Here is a 21,298-nt window from a genome sequence, read left to right on the forward strand (position 1 = left end):
ACCGCGGGATCTAGCTAGAAACTTCAAATTTAGCACGTGGGTTCCTTATGAAGTCTAGACGTGCGCTAAGAAAGGATTTTTCAAAATTCATCCTCTAAGGGGGTAAAAAGTGGGATCAAATTTTGTATGGGGAAACCAGATTACTAAATATTTAACCGAAGGGAAAATCACGCGGGCGAAGATAGTTACGTCTAATGAAATTGATTCCAGAGTGTTGTTCGATGAAGTTCTCTCTGAAGACCCCTCCGGGCGACTCGACGGGTGAGAAATGAAACAATGATTCCAAGAAATAATTTATTATCATGAATGATCAGCGTCGGAGTTGAGGTACCGCACCTCGGGGTCCCCGCGGGCCCGGCCCCGCAGCCGCGCCAGCAACACGCGGCCCCGCGGCCCCCGCGCTTCGTGCACCGCCCACACCAGCCCGACGAAGCAACACAAACTGGCGATTACTAGCAGGGAAGTGTGCCAGCCTGAATTTTCTGCAAGTTTTATTTGCAATCTCATTTTTGACATAAGCCAAAATCTTTTTGGTTCAACCACAGATCAAAATAAAAATTAAATTTTAATTTTGAGAAATCCCCAACTGTGACTTTGTTTAAATCTCATCTCATCTGCTAGAAAAGTGCTGATGGGTTCCAAACGACTGAACACATTCCAAACATAAGCTAAGAACATTCTAGATTTAATTAAAATAAATAAATAATAAATATAAACGGACAAAATCACACAGAATGAGCTAGCCCCAAAGTAAGTTCGAAACTTGTGTTATGGGATACTAACTAAACGATACTATATTCTATAACATATATAGATAAACATCCAAAACCCAGGTCAATCTGAACAAGATAATTTTCCATGTTGACCTGACCGGGGCTCGAACCCAGGACCTCCAGTGCAGCAGTCCGGCGTGATGACCATTAGACTACGGAGGAGGTCAAAATTCTCTTTAAAAAAAAAAAATTTTGAAAATCGGTTCAGCAGTTCGGCTTCTATGATGCCACGGACAGACATACAGTTACACAGACACGTTAAACTTATAACTGTCGTGGGGGGTTAAAAAAAATTTAGAATAAATCTTCCCGTGAAAAAATCTTTCATCTTTGTGTGTTCCCGGTTGCATTTGAAACTGAGACACCCAAAGCTCAAGGTTCGCGGAAAAATTAAACGTAAAATTTTGAACATTTAGCTATGATTTTACAACCGGCCGTATAACGTCAACCCTCTTTGGAAATGCTATTGTTGCCTATTAGTTATTAGGGCAATGTCTCCCTTAGTCGACTTCTACAACATCCACGGGAGGATATGGAGTGGTCCTATACTAGGGTCCTGGTCCCGACCACACGCCGCATCGCGCGGGAAAATACCGCTGGTGAAACTTATTACTTTATAATAAGTATTTTTACTTACTTGTCGGATAAGCAATTTTTGATGGAATGAATGCTTTTATAGTAGTATTCACTCCAATAGTAGTAGTTTTACTTATAGGTTTAATTGTCGTTGTAATAACTTTTATAATCGTCGTAACATTTGGCTTTCGCATTTTTGGTGAAGTATTTATCCGTTTTGTTGTAGTACTTTTAGTAGTAGTAGTTTTAACAGCTTTCGTAGTAGTTATTATAGGAGTGTTAGCTCGGATTGTAGTAGTTTTTATTGTACTTTTCACGGTGGTAGGAACAACAGTCTGGTCTGGGGTACGTTCAGTTGAAGCTGAAACGTTGGAAGCCACCAGTTTCTCTGTCTGTGGCAGATCTCCCGAACTAGCTTTGTCATCATCTGTTGTCGGTGTGTCTGTAAAATGATAAAAAAATACGATATGTACTCATAGAGTAGTTCGGTAGCTGAATATAGCTGATTATTAGTCAATAACTTAGAAAACTATAGACGGAATCATAAAGTCCTTATATACAGGGTTAGGCTAGTTCTTCGTGTCGACTTTACCAATTGTACAGTCAACAGCACATCAACTTACACAAATTCATTGCAAACTCGCCGCTATTGCCGCGGCATAGAGGTTCATGTAGGGTATCTTGATATGCTGTTAACTGTACTATTATAGAATACTAGCTTTTGCCCGCGTGAATTTCCCGGGAGCAGTCATTTTCCTTCTCCGTGCTTCAAACCATATGTATGAAAAATTTAAATAAGATCGGTTGAGTAGATAGAGCGTGAAGAGGTAGAAAACAAACAAACAACTTTTTAAATTAATAGTAGCTTTGTGTAATTAATAGCACAATAGTCTAATATTTAATTTTAAAAAAACTTTTTAAATTAATACCTAGTACCTAGTTCTGTTATTAATAGTTTTTATCTCACCGCCATTAAAAACGCACACTTCGAAGAAATCCGCGCAGCATTTATGGTGATCGATGCACTGCAGCGAGCATTCGCAAGATCCAGTGTTTTCGAAGTCGCCCATTAAGTTGCATCGGTTCAAACAGGTCTCGGCTGAAATTAGGTAAAACCTGTGTAGTTAACCTAGTCAGTCATGTGGCGGGTGTGTGGTTCCGCCCTGGAGTAAATATAAATAAATAAACACATAAGGACAAATCACACAGATTGAGTTAGACCCAAAGTAAGTTCGAGACTTGTCACTTGACACTGCGCCGCCGAGGTAGAACCACTCCATACCCTCCCGTGGATGTCGCACGAGGCGACTAAGAGACAAATAGCGTAGGGAGCTGATAGGTAACAATATCATCTCTAACGAACCCTTGTAATGAAATCAGTCAATCGGCAGTAAAATCACAGCCGAAATTATTATTTTTTTTGGTTTTTTTTTTCGCAGCATCACAGCCCCACCCCTTCAGGAACATGCGGAGATGAATGAGTGGGACTTACAATTGAAATCTGGTGGTGTAGAAGCCTGTTGCTTGGCTATGGAGCAGTTTTGTCCTTGGAGGATGGCCACGTCGTCTATTGCTATGTCACTGGTGTAACTCCAACCTCGCAGCCCCTCAATGACTATCTGTCAATCAGAATATTTGTTTATATAATTTATAGAAATATTAGTATGGATCGGATCGTTGCGTACACCGGCAAATTACTCCAGGCAAATCCAAGAATTGATGTCGTCAAGCATGATATGCGTGCCAATGGTCTGACAACTAGGGATGCCGACGACCGTCCGAAGTGGAGACGTAAAAATTAGGAACGCAGACCCTGGGCTCAGACGTTCGATATCTGGGGAAGAAACCGGGAAAACCGGCTCAGATGAAAGAGAGTTTGGATTGGATCTTTATTACAACCGTTATCAACTGTTTAACGTGCCTTCCGAAGCACGAAGGAGTACGAGATAATACATTTTTGGGCACCCATCCAGTGACTGACTATAGCGAAAGTGACTGACTATAGCGAAAGTGACTTGACCGTCAATACAATTTATATATTATTAGAAAAAAACATTGTTAGAAACAATAATGGTAAGCCCTTCTGGCATGATAGGGACCAACACTGTTCAAATGAGTTTCTTACGGCATTTCTTCTCAGCAGTGGTCGTTCCGAAATGCCATTAGTTTGTAGCTTGTGAGAAATAACTGACGAGAAAAATTGCCCGTGAAGGTCTAATTTCTGAATAAATGATTTGAATTTGAATTTACCGCAGGCTGAGCCACTAACCACTGCGCCATCGAACTCCTCACTGTTCATGTAAACGTGTCTTGTAAACATTTTTTCACACTAGGTTTAGATCAGGAAATAAACAATAGAATACAATAAACTTTACTGCATAAACACACCCATTTTACTAACACAAATAGAGCTTTAGACTAACACTAAAACCTAACGAAATTACCTGGAAATCTTCGGACTGGTTCTTTAACGTAGTAACGTCTCTGTACCAGGTGTCCCCCTGATTCCCCCAAAGTTCGAACAGTAGGATCTGCTGTCGCTCGCTCTCCGACATCTTCAATAGCATTTCTATTGGCAAGCTATCTGGCTTCTGATACACCCTGAGGCCTCCTATACTCCTACAAACATAGAATTATATTAGTCTACAAATGGATGGAATGGATAATGATAGCGAAGGATAAACATAATTATACATTATACAGGGTTACTGGTATCAAACGCAAAACCTCCTAAAGACAAATTGGGTACATTAGAACAAGCAAATTTTATTCTACGGCTTTTCCTGATTCATAGTCCTGACGACCTCGGTGGCGCAATGGTAAAGTTCTTGCCACTGAACCGAGAGGTCCCGGGTTCGATCCCCGGTCGGGTCATGATGGAAAATGATCTTTTTCTGATTGGCCCGGGTCTTGGATGTTTATCTATATATGTATATGTTATAAAAATATAGTATCGTTGAGTTAGTATCCCATAACACAAGTCTCGAACTTACTTTGGGGCTAGCTCAATCTGTGTGATTTGTCCTAATATATTTATTTATTTATTTATAGTTTATTTCTTTCATATAAAAAAAAAAACCAATCTAATTTGCGATTCTACACATATTAACTCTATATAATATCCAAGCAACACGAGAGAGTACAGTACATAGAGTTAATGTTTTATAGAAAGGACATTAAAACGAACAAAAAATTATTTTTTTTATGTATTTATTACATTTATACAAAAGTCGTAGAACAAAAGATGTTAGTCTCTATGTACCTTATGCGCCTTTGGAAGGTTATGCGTTAGATACCAGTAATCTTGTACACTAAACAACCTAAACATTAATGGTAGAAGTAGAGAACTACAAAGGTTGTCTGCACAGGTACCTCACTCGATCGAAGACCTAACCGAAATCATAAAGGCTAAACTTTGTTCTAGGCGGATATAAACAGGTGGACTTAGGTCTAGCCCCAGGTTCAGCAGTAAATATTCTATTAAAACTGCATTCAATTTTAGACTTTATCACATTACAGAAGACTGACATACATAATTATATGTGGTCGTCCAAATCAAAAGGGACCTTATGGCGGCTAGCACTTGGCGGTTTTTATTGCCGTTTTTTTTATATTGGAACAACGGCAATAAAGACTTAAATGCTAGCCGTCACAAGGTCCCTTTTGCTTTGGACGACCACATACATATTTCAAGTTAAGTAAAATCTTATAAATCTTACCTCCCAAACATATGGTAGTAGAATGAGAAACAACCATCCTTGATCAAAACCTTTGGATACACAGGGGAGATGAGACGGGCCGTGTCATTCTCCATCCGCGATGTACTCTCTATGTACATGTAGTAACCTGCGTAAGCGCATCAATTATAATAAAGGTGTATTTTTTTACTTGAATAATATCTGACACCAGTGTTAGAAATAACACACTCGAAAATAAGTGCATCTGCATGAAATCCAGTGATTAAAAAAAAATTCGTTGAGTTTATCTTAACCAAACAGACAGTAGAGAGACAGACAGACGCGGCAGAATACTTTTCATAATATGTAAGGACAAGTTGTGCCCCGGGGCTTTGCTCCCGTGGGAATTTCGGGATAAAAAGTATGTTATTCTGGGATAACCCGATTTTTATAAAATTTGGTACCAAAATTTGTACCAAATTTTATAAAAATCGGTCCAGTAGATTTTGCGTGAAAGGGTAACAAATACACACACACACACACACACATACATCCTCACAAACTTTCGCATTTATAATATTAGTAGGATAGTATATTATTGGGTGAAACGCTCACCTGATCCATTTTTCCCGTAAGTATGATCGTGAGGGGGGCCAGTGTTTAAGAAGGAACTGGGTGTTCTGGTGTTCAGCCGCTTCCAGTCGAAGTCATGGAGCTCATCCTGCTGCCAGCTACAGATGTCGGGCTTCTCGAAGTCACAGCTCAGCTGCAGCGATTGTGCAGTTTTGCCATCTATTACGATATAATCAAATTCAAAATCAATAATAATATGGCAACACAAACCACACACAATACAAAAACACAGTTTGCGCGCCGGGCAATAAAAACAGAGGGTTCCAAGATTGTCCGATTGTCGGTTATGCATATATCTCGTGAACCACGGTTGTGAACCACAATATAATAAGTTATTTCTAAACATAAGCTGTGTGTTATTAACTGCATTATAGTGATTGCGATCTATTTGTGACTTTCCTTATAAATCACCCAAAAATAATTTAGAATTCGAATTGAATTCAACTTCGGATATGCCATATCTCTTATTGATGTAAAAATTTATATCTAACACCGACGTCCCAATTGCAATTGGTGAACGGCGCAACAAACTTCACCGCAGCCTTTTTTGAATTATCCGAGCCAACCGGCATGGACCCGATAAGCTCAGAGCACTGTCCCGGTAAGGCAGGGATGTGAATTCGATTCCAAAATTGTTTTCATTATTATTTTCAAAATTAACACTCAATTTCCGCTGTCGGCGGTAAAAATAAGCTAGCTATGACAGCTGTGAAACGAGAAAGACATATATGTCTTTCTTTATTATTCTCATGACCGCACTGAGAAAGAGATAGCTGTATACAGCTGTCAAGAGTGAAAATAAATGAGTGCGCTGTCTCCTGTTGGCTGGCAACACTTCGTATTTATCAACCAATTTTGACCATTCAATTGTCAAATTCAAAAAAACGTAGTTAAAAACATGGGTTTATTTATTTATTTTTATTTATAAAAAAATATTGTTCCAAGTAAAAATATACTTATATAAACAAATGGCGAGCTTAATGCTATAAACATTCTCTCCCGGCTATCCATTAGGAGAAACAGAGAAAACTGTGCGGCGCAAAAAAGTAATTAAAACACAAATACTATCACATACTAAAATACAATAATAACTACATATATAAAATAAAATATGAATAGCAAAGCATATATACATAACACTACATATATATTAATATATAAATACACATGTTTGTCAAGTTGTCCGAAGTCCACAGTCTGGCTCATAACTTTTGTTATATATCTGTTTACATTGATTGTAACCTGTAGTGTATACCTTAATAAATAAATAAAATAAAATCCCTCCAGTTTTTATTTTATTCCTACTCATTTCATGGTTAAAAATCATTATTCTCTTCGCAAACTGAAGTTGACGTTCTGTATACAAACCTTCACACGTGGGAGCTGTGCCATTCCATCGCCTGCCGTCGCAGTACATCACCGAAGGTCCCTTCCTTTCATACCCAGGCAGACAGAATATGGTGAGCCACGCGTCATGGTGCCTCTCCATGATCAAGGAATGCTCTATGTTAGGCATTGTGCAGCCGGGTCCTGTGAACAAAAAACGGATTGCACTCCGGGAGTGCCGGCAGAAGTGAAAACTCGAATATTAACATTGTGCATTTGTGGCGTTATGCGAATTTTCGATCGGAGTGTCATAGTGACGCAACGACAACCACACTGCATTGTCATTGGTTCGCTGCGTCTCACTTCGATCGATTCGATGGTGAGAAGGGAAATGCTACCCAACACTTCGCACACAGGTCACGTGTCCTGGCGCGAGTTAACATTTTTTACCCATCACAAAAAGTGCACAAAAGAAGTTTTCACTTATAAAAAAATTTTCATTGCTGCCTTCGCTCAGTAGTCAGATACTTAATTGTAAAGAGGAATACAAGCTACTCGAAATAATGCTGATTTAGAAGCTTTTGCCCAAGAGTGGGAAACTACAGGACCAGGAATTGGATTTACTACGAACTTGGAGGATTTACGGCGAACAACTAGTTATTATTAAATAGGCGTCTATTTAATAATAACTAGTTGTTCTATTTTTTTTTTTACAAAATTGTGAATATTTCAAAAACGACTGAACCGATTTGGATGCCTCACGAACTTAAAAATTCTATTGGCATATCCTACATACCTTTTAAATTTCGTCAAAATCGGACCAACGGTTCGAAAGTTATCGCGTTACAAACATACATACAAAAAATGTATTTTTGCTCCAAGTAGAATGTTAGATATAGTTCTATCATCGTCATCTAGGCCAAAAGAAATCCACAGCTGAACATAGGCCTTTCCCAAATACTTCCACAAAGACCGATTGAGAGCAGCTTGCGTTAAGCGTCTTTCAGAGAGACTCTGTCCATCTCCGCGCTTGCTGTTGCAGTGAATAGCACATCAACTTACTGCACCTACACCAATTCATTGCAAACCACGCCATAGATGATTATGCAGAGTAACTTGATGTGCTGTTGACTGTACGTGGTCGCCATTCCAGATCCTTTCTGCACCAGCAACCATTAGTTCTGCAATTTACTAATATAAAAGATACTCACGCACGCAAACAGGCATTGGCGAGTCCCACTCCCCGTTGACGCATGAGGCGTACCGGCTCCCGACCAGGACATAGCCATGGAAGCACATGAACCTGGCCAGCTTGTGTCTCTGTCGCCACCTAACACGACCATTCTTCAAGCTGACCGATGTGCAAGGCTGATCTGATGACCATGATCCGTCGTATGCTGGAATCACGTTTGGAAATTAATTTTATTGATCACAAATTACAACAAATTAAGCACTTGGAAATAAATTCTGTTTGACAGACGGACAGATGGATAATGAAGTGATCCTATATGGATTACCTTTTGAAGTACAGAATTTTAAAAAAGGGAAGATAGCCTTGCTCCGAGCGCTACTGGTAAAGTATAGCCATGCAAAATAATGTTATTACACGGACAAAGATATATTTATGACCTACAAGGGACACAGGAGCCGTGTACACGATACCCACGCCAAAAAACCGGAAGTACGACGCGAACGTGCCAAGAACGTCCGCTGATAAATTAATTCGTTCATATTTTTATGACCATCATTTATTTATCTGTATGTTTTACGTAAATATTATTGTTGACTAATATCTAATCAGGCTTCGTGGTTTTTGCCCAAGGTTTTTTCTTGCCAATCACAATCTTTTAATAAATAGTTTAGTTGTTAGGTACCCGCGTTATTATTTAAAAAAAACTTAGTTTCTATTCACAGTATTTACTTTATAAAACGCAAATTCAAATCATTTATTCAGAAATTAGACCTTCACAGGCACTTTTTCAAGTCAATTTTTATGTTAAATATTAATTTCTCATAAGCTACACACTGGTATTTCGAAACGACCACTGCTTAGAAGAAATGCCGAAAGGAACTAATTTGAACAGTGTTGGTCCTTATCGTGCCAGAAGGACGTACCATTATTGTTTCTTTATTTTATTGCGCCATCGTCTAATCTTAACCTAATCTTAAGGGTATTTCGTATTTTCAGGATATGTTTCTCGATTGCGTGAGAATCGGGGTCTCTTGAAACTAGACCTACCATGAAACATAATGCCGGCTACGACTATCGCCGAACTCGAACCGACGACGCGACGTCGACGCGTATGCACATTGAGTAGTTCGTATGAATGATTATGAAAAAACCAGCAAAGTAGTAATGCCGAATCCGTCAAGTTCGGCTAACTGGTACGCGATGTGTGAAGCGCGTATAAAACACGTAGCTGTGATGTGAGGACCACACACACTTTTTTTACCCGACGCGTACACGATAAGGGAAAACAAGACATATGGACGTCAGTAACGTGCTAAGTACGTGTTTATATGTTACGTTGTATGCCTTCTGCGGACTATGTAGGTAAATAAAATTGTTATTATCACTCGCGTTTCCCACCTACCGTTCTATATAGAGGTTTCCACGTGCTGCCATCCCAACATCGATTGCTATACAGTGTTACTGGTATCAAAGGCATAACCTTCAAAAGGCGCATAAGGTACATAGAGAATTAACATCTTTTGTTCTACGACTTTTGTCTAAACGTGATAAATAAAAAAAAAAACTTTTTTTACATTTAATGTCGTTTCTATAAAGCGTTACTCCATGTTCGATTCTGCTACATAGCGCTAATGTACTGTCTCGTTCGTGTTGCTTGGCTATTACATAGTGTAGAATATATACATACGTGTAGAATTGCAAATTAGATTGTATTTTTTTATATGAATTAAAAAAAACCTACGAATCGCGAAAAGTCGTAGAATAAAAGTTGCTTGTTTTGATGTACCCAGGTAGTCTTAGGAGGCTTTGCGTTTGATACCTGTAACCCTGTACACTTACCAAATTTCGAAGATGCCAGTTTTTACCAATATACCACTAATGGTATACCTACCTACATAACTGGGGCTAGTTCTTAGCGCCTCTGTAGGTCCAAGAACTAGCCCCAGATCTTGGTCTCTGAACCGAAAGGTCCTGGGTTCGATTCCCATAGATCAACATGGAAAATTACCTTTTCAAATAGACATGTAAAATCTTATAAATGAAATGGTATTAGCTATTTAAATAGATAACACTTTAGACAAGAAAAATTACGTGAATTAACGGAAACTGTTGTAGGCTCGACAGCTGACAGGCAACAATAAGATTCCCAAGGAGGGTTGAGGTCAGGCAAATGGCCGGTTGTAAAATCTTAGCTGAATCTTCAGAAGGTTTATTTTATGCGCTGACCCCTTTTTTGCGGCTTCACGACACCGAATGCCACCGGAATATGAGAGAGAGAAACAATGAAATATAAATAAATAAAAAAATACTTACCTGCATTATTCATAACTATCACTGACAAAAATAGCACTAAAAACTTAAATAACATTTTAACTTAATAAATTAAAATACTGTGCACTTTTATCTTGTTTTACATTAGGACGTCCGTTCTGCACAAATGCATAAAGTTGGTTTGAACACTCATTTATAATTATATAGAAAAATAAGTTGGTTGTCAATGAATATGATATTTGCAGAAAGGACAGGTTTATGTACCTACTACTCGAATGCCTAAAGTGAGTTACATAATTTATATTATTCTAGGTAGTTTATGTACACATAGAAACAAGAAAGAGGTACATACTCGTAGTAAATATGAAAGTTAGTACAAATGTTTTGCATATTTCAAATGAAAATTCTTCCAATGTCTCACTTGTTTGAATGTCCTCAGTTAATTTTGACCAGATTCGTGTACCTTGGGAGATCTTATGAAGTGTACAAATAATGCGCTGACCGTGGCAGAATTCTTATAATGTTGCAAGTTGCATTTAGAACGGTCGACTCAACGAAGAAGGAGAAGAATGAAAGTTCTTCCAGCAGACCCGATGAGAGGAGAGGTGAAAGGAAAAACAAGCGTGTTACAAAACATATAAAAAAATGGTTGCCTGTAAAGTCGGTTTTACGGGCGAAGATTTTACGTGACAACGTCTTTTGACAACGCGCGCGGCAGACCGATCATAGTTGAGTGGGAGAGAGACGCAAGGCATTCGGCGGGCCTCTCTCTCTCGTTCGGTGACTCATCGTAACGTTACCGGGCGTTACACTTTTTCATAAGTGACTCCCAGCCGCAACCTAATTTAAGACGTTGTCACGTCAAAAGTTATTAACTTACCATTCTTCTTCTTCTTACAGAGTCTACTCTGGCGTTCGTAATAAATATATTTCATTTTCGACAAAATTTGACACAAAATTTGATAAATGGCTGAATAATTCACATCGAAACTTAGATATCCTAAAATCTTTTTCCGAGAACCAAACCTAAGTTATTCGGAATTAGACACAGTACAGTGTAATTTCGAATAAAATGTTATTATTATATTATAAATGCGAAAAGTTACATAATTATTTTGTTACTAGCTTTTGGCCGTGGCTTCACCCACGTGAACATTTATTTTTTCGGTATGAAAGGTATGTCCTATGTCCTTCTCCGTACTTCAAACTACATGTATGCAAAATTTCAAGAAGATTCCTTGAGTAGCTAAAGCGTAAAAAGGTAACAAACAAACAAACTTACTATCGCAATTATAACATTAGTAAGGATTCTAACCTAAATTAAATTGCATCAAAATGAGTCTATATTCCAAAGAATATATATTTATCATACAAAAATAAATCATAAAAATTCATACAACATTTTCATAAAATTTTAGGCAGTGACTTGTAGCATTATGAGACTTCTACACTTATTTAATCTTTGCATTGAACGGGATGCAAGTATCAGAGGAAGTGATATTCCGCTATCAACAACAATAGATATTTTTACAAACGGATTTCATAGGACTAAGCTGTGTCTAATCAGTCAACAATTTATGAGGATTTATGAATCATGTCTCCTTTGCTTAGTTGTTTAGACAATAAATATTACTAAACAAGCCAGATTTGTTTTGTGATATCGTAGTTCGTCATTATTATTTAGGAGTCACAAAACGTTCGTATGTTTCTAATATGTTTGACGACCTCGGTTGCGCAGTGGTAAAGTGCTTGCCTCTGAACCGAGAGGTCCCGGGTTCGATCCCCCGTCGGGTCATGATGGAAAATGATCTTTTTCTGATTGGCCCGGGTCTTGGATGTTTATCTATATATGTATTTGTTATAAAATATAGTATCGTTGAGTTAATATCCCACAACACAAGTCTCGAACTTACTTCGGGGCTAGCTCAATCTGTGTGATTTGTCCTAATATATTTATTTATTTAATAATAATATACTTTTAGTTAAGTATATATTTTTAATTAATGTACTTACCTATATTGTAGAAATAAAAATATGGTAATAAAAATAGAATAAAATAAAACCGGTAAATATACTATAATGGGAATGGAATATATTTCATTTCAAACACATTTTAAAATTAAAAAATATATAAATAAGAGAATATTGAGAAAAAATATAGCCTATAGCATTCTTGGATAATGTACCTTTCTAATGGTGAAATAATTTTGGAAATCGCTTCAATAGTTTCGGAGATTACCCGCCTCAAGCATACAAACCCACAAATGCTCACCTCTTTATAATAATAGTATAAAAAGAGCAACTGAATTAAACTTAACTGAAATTAAAACTAAAGTATGTATATAAATATAAAATGTATTTAACGAGCATGACAAGTAAAAGCATTTCATGTAAAAAAATATGTTTATTATCCACATTCAATACTGTCAACAGCACATAAGCTAACCCAAACACATTGCAAATTCGCTCCAATTGCCGTGGCATAACGGGCAATGCTGGCAGACTTGTTATGCGAGCGACTTTACGTCACATACACGTACACAATATATGTAAAATCGTACTAATATTATAAACGCGAAAGTTTGTGAGTACGTATGTATGTTTGTTACTCCTTCACGCAAAATCTACTGGACCGATTGTTACAAAATTTGGTGCACGGGTAGAATATAACCTGGAATAACACATAAGGTATTTTTTATCCCGAAATTCCCACGGGAGCGAATCCGCGGGGCTAGTTTATCGTAATCAGTCTTCGTTTTTGCAGTTTTTCAGGTGAATCTTTAACAGTTGCTTACTCATAGACGGGAAAGACTTTTGGCATTTGTAGCAGTCCACCGGTCTGTCTCCAGGGTGATGTCTGTGAAACATTATAATAATATATAGTATTAGCTTTTGTCCGCAACTTCGTATGTGAGTAAAAATCCGTTTCCCGTGGGAATTTCAGGAAATCCCTTCGCAGTGCTCCCCTTACACTGTTCTAGGAACCTACACACCAAATTTCAGCTTTCTACGTCCAATCGTTTCGGCTGTGCATTGTCTGTCAGTCAGTCACTCAGTAACGCAAGAGTTATATATATATATATATATATATATATATTCTGTCTGAGTAGAAAATCGTATGTAGATCGTGTGATTTATTGGCAATGTGATGCGAAAGACACAGCACCTTTTTTGGTTAGACATAAATAAATAAATAAATATATTAGGACAAATCACACAGATTGAGCTAGCCCCACAGTAAGTTCGAGACTTGTGTTATGGGATACTAACTCAACGATACTATATTTTTATAACAAATACATATATAGATCCAAGACCCGGACCAATCAGAAAAATATCATTTTCCATCATGACCCGACCGGGGATCGAACCCGGGACCTCTCGGTTCAGTGGCAAGAACCTTACCACTGCGCCACCGAGGTCGTCAACAGACAGACAGACAACAGTCAGACATAATTTTGGACAATGCGTTCAGGCTCTAAAGCTGGTAAAAGTTTTACTAATATTATAAATGCGAATGTTTGTGAGGATGTGTTGATGTATGTATGTCACTTTAATTCACTGATGTATCTATCTTACATGCAAATTTTACTGGACTTCGATTATTATGAAATTTGGTACACAGGTAGAATATAACCTGGAATAACGCATAGGGTATTTTTTTATAACAAAATTCCCACGAGTAGTATGATATACTTAAGATTTCCAACGTAAACAAGTTTTTTTACAGGCTTTTATTGTCAGAGAGATCTTGTCGCAATCAATGCCAATAATAATACCAAGAAAGTTTCTGTGTGTGTTTCATTCCACGTGATGATCAACACTGAGAGAGAACAACACATACCTGTTATAATGTCTGAGCAGCGTGCTCCGCTGCGAGTAGCGGCGTCCGCACGAGCACGCGTGCGCGCGCGCGCGCGCGTGCCCGGCCTCGTGCACGGACAAGTTGTACTTCTTCGAGAACGATTTGTTGCACGTGCTAGTGTAATATATAATGACATGGTATTTAATAGGGTTGATGACGAGCTCAGAAAATTGTAAAAATATGTATGCTCTCGATAAAATATATATAAATAGTTGCGCCCCGGGGCTTCGCTCCCGTGGAAATTTCGGGACAAAAAGTACCCTGTGTGTTGTTTCAGGTCATTTTCTACCAGTATACCAAATTTCATAACAATACGTCCGATAGATGATGCGTGAAGAGGTAACAAACAAAATGACATAGGGTACTTTTCATTCCGTAAAAATGACTGTTCCCATGGGCGCGGGCGAAGCCACGGGCAAAAGTTAGCAGCAAATATTTTTTTCTTTTAAATATCTGAAGAGTATACCTGCACGTGTAGGGTTTCTCTCCCAAATGCATTCTCTTGTGGAACTTGAGCTGTTCAGCGCTGCACAAAGTCTTGCCACACACATCGCAGAGGAAACTGGACTTCACACCGTGCACCTGAATAGAACAGAGATCTTTAAAATGTTACAGAATAGAAGTTTTGTTGTTGTGTGCACCTACTTCTAAAAAGTGGTGTCTTATTAATTCGTATTAACTAGTGGTACGTCGCGAACTTGGACCTCGCGAAATCAAAGTTTTTGATGAGTTTTTACAAAATTGTGAATATTTTAAAAAAGAATAAAACTATTTCGTTGCACCCATAAACTTAAAAATTCTATTCGCATATCCTACACATCTTTTAAATTTCATCAAAATCGGACCAACAACGGTTCGAAAGTTATCACGTTACAAACATACATACAATAAAAAAAAATATTTTTGCCCCAAGTAGAATGTTAGACATCACTTTTCATCTATTTATATAAATCGATAAATAAAAAACATTGCTTGCTGTCTGAGACACTTTGAAGTGGAGGAGCATTCTCTTATAAAAACTTTTGGTTAATTATACATGTTTTCCTTTCATCAGCACTCGATAACAATCATATGTTTCAGTATACCTTTTGACTTTATTGTGTACTTACATTGTTATAATTACTGATAAAAAATGATACATACATTTATATTTAAAAAATGGTAAGCCCTTCTGGCATGATAGGGACCAACACTGTTTGAATGAGTTTCTTTCGGCACTTCTTCTCAGCAGTGGTCGTTCCGAAATGCTAGTAGTTTTAGCTTTGGTAAATATAATTTAATTTAGAATAGAAAGAGTGCCTGTGCAAGCCTAATTTCTGAATGATTTGATTTTGAGAAAATGTAGGATAGCAGAACCTGGGCTCCAACGCTCTATGGCCGCGAAAAAAATCCGGGAAAACTCTTAGAATATAAATATAAATATATTAGGACAAATCACACAGATTGAGCCAGCTAGTAAGTTCAAGACTTGTGCTATAGAATAATAACTCAACGATACTATATTTTACAACAAATACACATATATAGATAAACATCCAAGACCCGGGCCAATCAGAAAGAGATCATTTTCCATCGTGACCCGACCGGGGATCGATCCCGAGACTTCTCGGTTCAGAGGCAAGCACTTTTCCGAGGTCGACATTTATTAGAAAGAAACAGAGAATGCTTTTGTTTGAGAAAGGTTACCTTTAAATGTTGAGTGAGCGCTTTCTTCGAGTCACACGGCAGGGAACAGTGAATACACACATATCTTTTTAGGGTTGAAGTATGTGGGTGCACAGCGCTGCGGTGGGCTGTTAAATATCTGAGACAAATCTGATAAGATTAACTCTGATATTCATTTAATCAGTTCACTTTAAGCTAAAGTATGTTTTGTCATTAACACACTTTACTATATTTTATACTAGATGATGCCCGGGGCCTCGCTCCCGTGGGAACTTAGGTACAATATAGCCTATAGCAATCTTGGATAATGTACCTTTCTAATGGTGAAAGAATTTTTGAGGAAGAATACTTGAGGCGGGTAATCTCATCTCATGAACACGATATGATACACGGGCGCCACGAATACATTTATGAAACGCTCACCTCTTTATAATAATAGTATATTTATTTATTATTTATTACCTGACATAATTCTGATGATTTTAGATGATATTTTGTTGCATTCACTTATTAGGATTATCCTATAACTAGCTTTAGTCCGCGGCTTCGCGCGCGTGAATTTTCCACGGGAACAGTCACAACACTATTTCAAATTACATGTATATGCAAAATTTTAAGATACTATTATTATAAAGAGGTGAGCGTTTGTGAGTTTGTATGTTTGAGGGGGGTAATGTCATCTCACGAACGATTTCACAAATTCTAAATAAATGAAATTATAAATCTATTCGTGGCGCCCGTGTATTCATAAAATAGCATTTTTTATCACGTTCTAACATTCTTGTTAGAACGGGTTTATATAGCGTGTATTCATAAAATAGCATTTTTTATCACGTTCTAACATTCTAGTTAGAACGGGATTATATAGCGTGTATTCATAAAATAGCATTTTTTATCACGTTCTAACATTCTAGTTAGAACGGGATTATATAGCGTGTATTCATAAAATAGCATTTTTTATCACGTTCTAACATTCTAGTTAGAACGGGTTTATATAGCGTGTATTCATAAAATAGCATTTTTTATCACGTTCTAACATTCTTGTTACAATGGGTTTATATAGCGTGTATTCATAAAATAGCATTTTTTATCACGTTCTAACAAAAAATCACTTGGACAAATTATGCCAGAATAGATCCCAACTAACATTATAAAGGAAATTCCCACGGGGCGAAGCCCCGGGGCGCAGTTAGTAAGGAACAAAGATATAAAATTTGAATTAGCCCCAAAGTAAGTTCGAGACTTGTGTTATGGGATACTAACTCAACGATACTATATTCTATAACATATACATATATAGATAAACATCCAAGAGCCAGATCAATCTGAAATAGATCATTTTCCATGTTGACCTGACCGGGGATCGAACCCGGGACCTTCCATTGGGTCGCGGAGGTCAACAAATTACTCTCCTTACAATTTCTTACCTGTTCATATGAAATGCCAGGCCACAAATCTCACAGATGAATGGTTTCAGACCATTATGAACGTTCTGATGTTGCTCGTACCATGTCCGTACGTCAAAACCTTTTTCGCACGTTTCACATTTATACTGAAAAACACAGAATAATTCATCCTTACATTCCTATAACAACTTTTTAATTTATGTAATTTTTGCCACAAGCTTTTAATATCATCAGAGAGTTCTTAAAAATCCATGTCGCGCTGTAAACGACTGAGGAGTTCCCTCGTTTGGAGCCGATCCGGGCAGCGCCATCAGGTCATGCCGTCCATAATAATACACTGTTATGGAAACTGAAGCGACGTGGGTTTCGACTCTGTAGGACAATTGGAAGTAGGGGAAATCTAAATTGCAAGATTCGATTACAGACAACGGGACAGGTGAAACTTGTAAAAAGAAGTGCCCATGTCGTGTCTGTCTATTTGTGCGCGTTAAACTCAAAAAGTACCGGACGGATTTTTGTACGGTTTTCACCAATAGATAGTGTGATTTCTAAGGAAGGTATATAATATTATCAGGAAGGTGTGTAATTTATTATGGTTTTACCCGAGTGAAGACCAAATATATTTTTTGATAAATAACGGCGACCTCGGTAGCGCAGTGGCAAGGTTCTTGCCTCTGAACCAAGAGGTCCCGGGTTCGATCCCCGGTCGGGTCATGATGGAAAATGATCTTTTCCGGATTGGCCCAGGTCTTGGATGTTTATCTATATATGTATTTGTTATAAAATATAGTATCGTTGAGTTAGTATCCCATAACACAAGTCTCGAACTTACTTACAGCTCAATCTGTGTCATTTGTCCTAATATATTTATTTATTATTTATTAACTGACATAATTCTGATGATTTTAGATGATATTTTGTTGCATTCACTTATTAGGATTATCCTATAACTAGCTTTGGTCCGCGGCTTCGCGCGCGTGAAATTTCCACGGGAACAGTCACAACACTATTTCAAATTCCATGTATATGCAAAAATTTAATATGATAAATGTAAGTTTGACATATAAATAGGAATAAATAAATTCTTGTCACCTTATGCTCAGTCTTATTGTGTCTCTTCTCGTGTGTCCGCAGTGCTCCTAAATACACCGTACTGTACCCACACTGGTGTGAACAAAACAACTTTGCCTCATTGTGGACTCTGCCGTGCCTGATGATTTCTGATGCTGTTTTGTACGTTCTACCTAAAGGTTCAAAATTGTTTTTTACAAAAAAATGTTTTTGACACAAGATTTTGATGAAATTTAATAGGTATGTAGTTAGTATCAGTCAATAGAATTTTTAAGTGCGTGTGGCATCGGCAAATCGGTTAAGTAGTTTATGAAATATTCACAACTTTGTAAAAACTCGTCAAAAATTTATAGTGTTCGCGCGGTCTAAGTGCGCGGCGGACAACAAATAGTAAATTGTTACAAAGAATTGTGTCCAATATCAACTAATGGCATTCTCTACCAATCAACCATAATGCCGGCTCCACACTGTCGTCGAACAGTTTGTATAGAACAGTTGGTATATGTTATATATTGGCCTAGTACTTGCTCACTTTATTAATAGATAAAATGTGTATAGTCTGTGGCTTCATGTTGACACTTAATGTGACATGTGACATTACTTCACTTTGTTTTTTGCCGCCAATACACAACACTGACAACAGCTACTTAGCGTGTTTCATTTATACACAATTAATTGTTATTTCGAACATAACAGTATACAATGCTGGTTTTAAACGCACTCATACTAACTACGCAATGTTCACGCATACGCTTCGGCATGTGTACGAGTTCGGCGACAGTGTGGTACAGGCATAAGACCAAACGTTGGTGTGATTAACTTTATTCAACCACAATTATATTTAATCAAAAGGTTTTTGCTTATACTTACCACATATTTTACATTGATACGGCCTGTCCTCAGAATGTCCTATCAAATGTCTACCTATATTTTTCTTAGTCCTATATTCCTTGCTACATACACTACATTTATATACAACTATACTGCCAGACACTTCTGTTGTGTACCCGTCTACTTTATAACAATCTTTTTTATTAAAATGAACCAATTTGTAATGTTTCAATAGATTTGTTTGAGTATCTAACATCTCAAAACATGTTAAGCATTTATGTGTTTTTGTGACCAAATTTATATTGTTCTCAATTTTAATTTCAGCGTTTATTTTGTTCTGTTTTACTTTTGATAACAATTCATCGTCCGATGATGTATTTGTTACTGTTTCATTGTCACATTCAATTTTTAATTCATCATTATTTATGTCGATATCGTCTGCAGAAATGTTTGTTGTGGTGTTTTCCTTATTTTCTAATGATTCATAGGATTCTTTTTTTACATTGCGCTCATTTCTGATTTTTGAATATATATTTTTTCTATCCCTATCATGTTTTAAATGTTCCAGTAACAGATTTTCGTTTTCAATTATTTTTTTTCGGAATTCAAAAGCTTTGTAGATCTTGTTAATACACGATTTGCAAATCTGATTGGGTAACAGTTCCTTGTATTCAATCTGAAAAACAAAATGTTAATTTTATTATACCTTCAAAAGTTAAGCATATTTCAAGCTGAAAATATTGAAAAGTGCAATATTGATAAATATGTATACATATTTATCAATATTGCACTTTTCAATATTTGGTAGCCTATGTTTGTTTTGGGGTTCGTTAACTATGTCTCATAGATTTAGGAAGTACTTCACAGTTGTACGTAGTACCTACTAATTCCATGCTATGTCTGTTGTAAAACGCGTGACAGTAGCCCAAAGGGTGCGCAAACATATGCACACCATTTGACCTTGGAGGTAAAAGGTCATTGCCCTGAGGTCACTGACCTAAAATTAATTGACCTCAGAGGTCACTTTTTTCGAACTTAGGAAAATTTCGACATTGTTTGGACTTACTTTGCAATTAGAATATTTGTATGGATTGTTGGTAGGACTCTTAACAGGTATTCACGGCAAAAAAAATAGATTGAAGCTATTGTTTCGCCCTATCCAGGCCTCGCTGGGGAAAACCATAATAAATTACACACCTTACTCGGGTATGTATGACACTTCTATTTTTAAAAACCCGCATCAAAATCCGCTGCATAGTTTTAAAGATCTAGGCATACTTAGGGACAGACAGGCAGTGGGAAGCAACTTTATGTGGTTGAACAGTTCTAAACTCACTTTTACCGAAAAACATGATTGGATCATGACTATAATGTCCGTATCGTCTGAAAAGTTCTTCAAACATTCTTGTGAAATAGATAAACACAATCTACATATATCTTCCATTTGTAATCAATTTCTCTCTCTTCTACAAACAAAAATACAAATAAATAAACAAAACAAACTCTCGCGGCTCGCTCGCTCCATAAGTACGCTTCATGATAAATGACAGGTGCGCAGCGCAGGCCGGAGCCGCACACTTTATCGAAAACAAACTCAATGTTCAACGAAACAAAACGAAAACGAACAACAGTAACTTACTAATAGGGAGTATTACTGCACATTTATCCCGCCAGAATTAAATTTGTTATGATATTTTTATTGACATAGCAATTAGAATTAATTGCTATGTCAATTAAAACGTTTATTTTAGAGTACTTTATTAATCCGTTCATTATGTAAGCATTCGTTTGTGAAAATATACAACACTGTAGCTTAATAGGAAAAATAGTTTTCCATAAGAAAAAAAACTTCGATAACTGTGGGATACGCCTGACGCTGTAAAATTTTCGAGCCAATAAACGGTCGAAAAAAAGCTCGAAACCCTACACACATGAAGATTTATTAAAATATGGACTTCAAACAGGTAAGATTTTCAGGTCAGTCAAAATCAAGTTTATCAGTTTATGATCAC

General features: G+C 37.2%; 1 protein-coding gene across 4 annotated transcripts; it reads right to left on the minus strand.

Annotated features, from left to right (window-relative positions):
* Positions 1 to 280: 280 nt before the first annotated feature.
* LOC128680186 (zinc finger protein OZF-like) lies at positions 281 to 20,832 on the minus strand. Of its 4 annotated transcripts, XM_053763115.2 has the most exons (12): positions 16,000 to 16,117; positions 14,780 to 14,895; positions 14,293 to 14,427; positions 8,197 to 8,382; positions 7,028 to 7,189; positions 5,642 to 5,818; positions 5,069 to 5,195; positions 3,794 to 3,968; positions 2,842 to 2,968; positions 2,317 to 2,448; positions 1,411 to 1,791; positions 281 to 482 (listed from the first exon to the last, which is right to left on the minus strand). In XM_053763115.2, exons 2-12 carry the CDS (start codon positions 14,862 to 14,864, stop codon positions 301 to 303), a joined length of 1,869 nt encoding a protein of 622 aa, XP_053619090.1. In that variant the 5' UTR covers positions 14,865 to 14,895; positions 16,000 to 16,117; the 3' UTR covers positions 281 to 300. The 4 variants fall into 4 exon arrangements, with proteins under 4 accessions (XP_053619090.1, XP_053619091.1, XP_053619094.1 ...); XM_053763116.1 differs by lacking the exons at positions 14,293 to 14,427; positions 14,780 to 14,895; positions 16,000 to 16,117 and adding an exon at positions 10,491 to 10,637; XM_053763119.2 differs by lacking the exons at positions 281 to 482; positions 1,411 to 1,791; positions 2,317 to 2,448; ... (4 more) ...; positions 7,028 to 7,189; positions 8,197 to 8,382 and adding exons at positions 12,786 to 13,305; positions 17,406 to 17,530; positions 18,477 to 18,628; positions 19,326 to 19,962; positions 20,629 to 20,832.
* Positions 20,833 to 21,298: the final 466 nt, after the last annotated feature.

The sequence above is a fragment of the Plodia interpunctella genome, chromosome 23 (genome assembly GCF_027563975.2).
Source record: "Plodia interpunctella isolate USDA-ARS_2022_Savannah chromosome 23, ilPloInte3.2, whole genome shotgun sequence".
NCBI lineage: Eukaryota > Metazoa > Arthropoda > Insecta > Lepidoptera > Pyralidae > Plodia > Plodia interpunctella.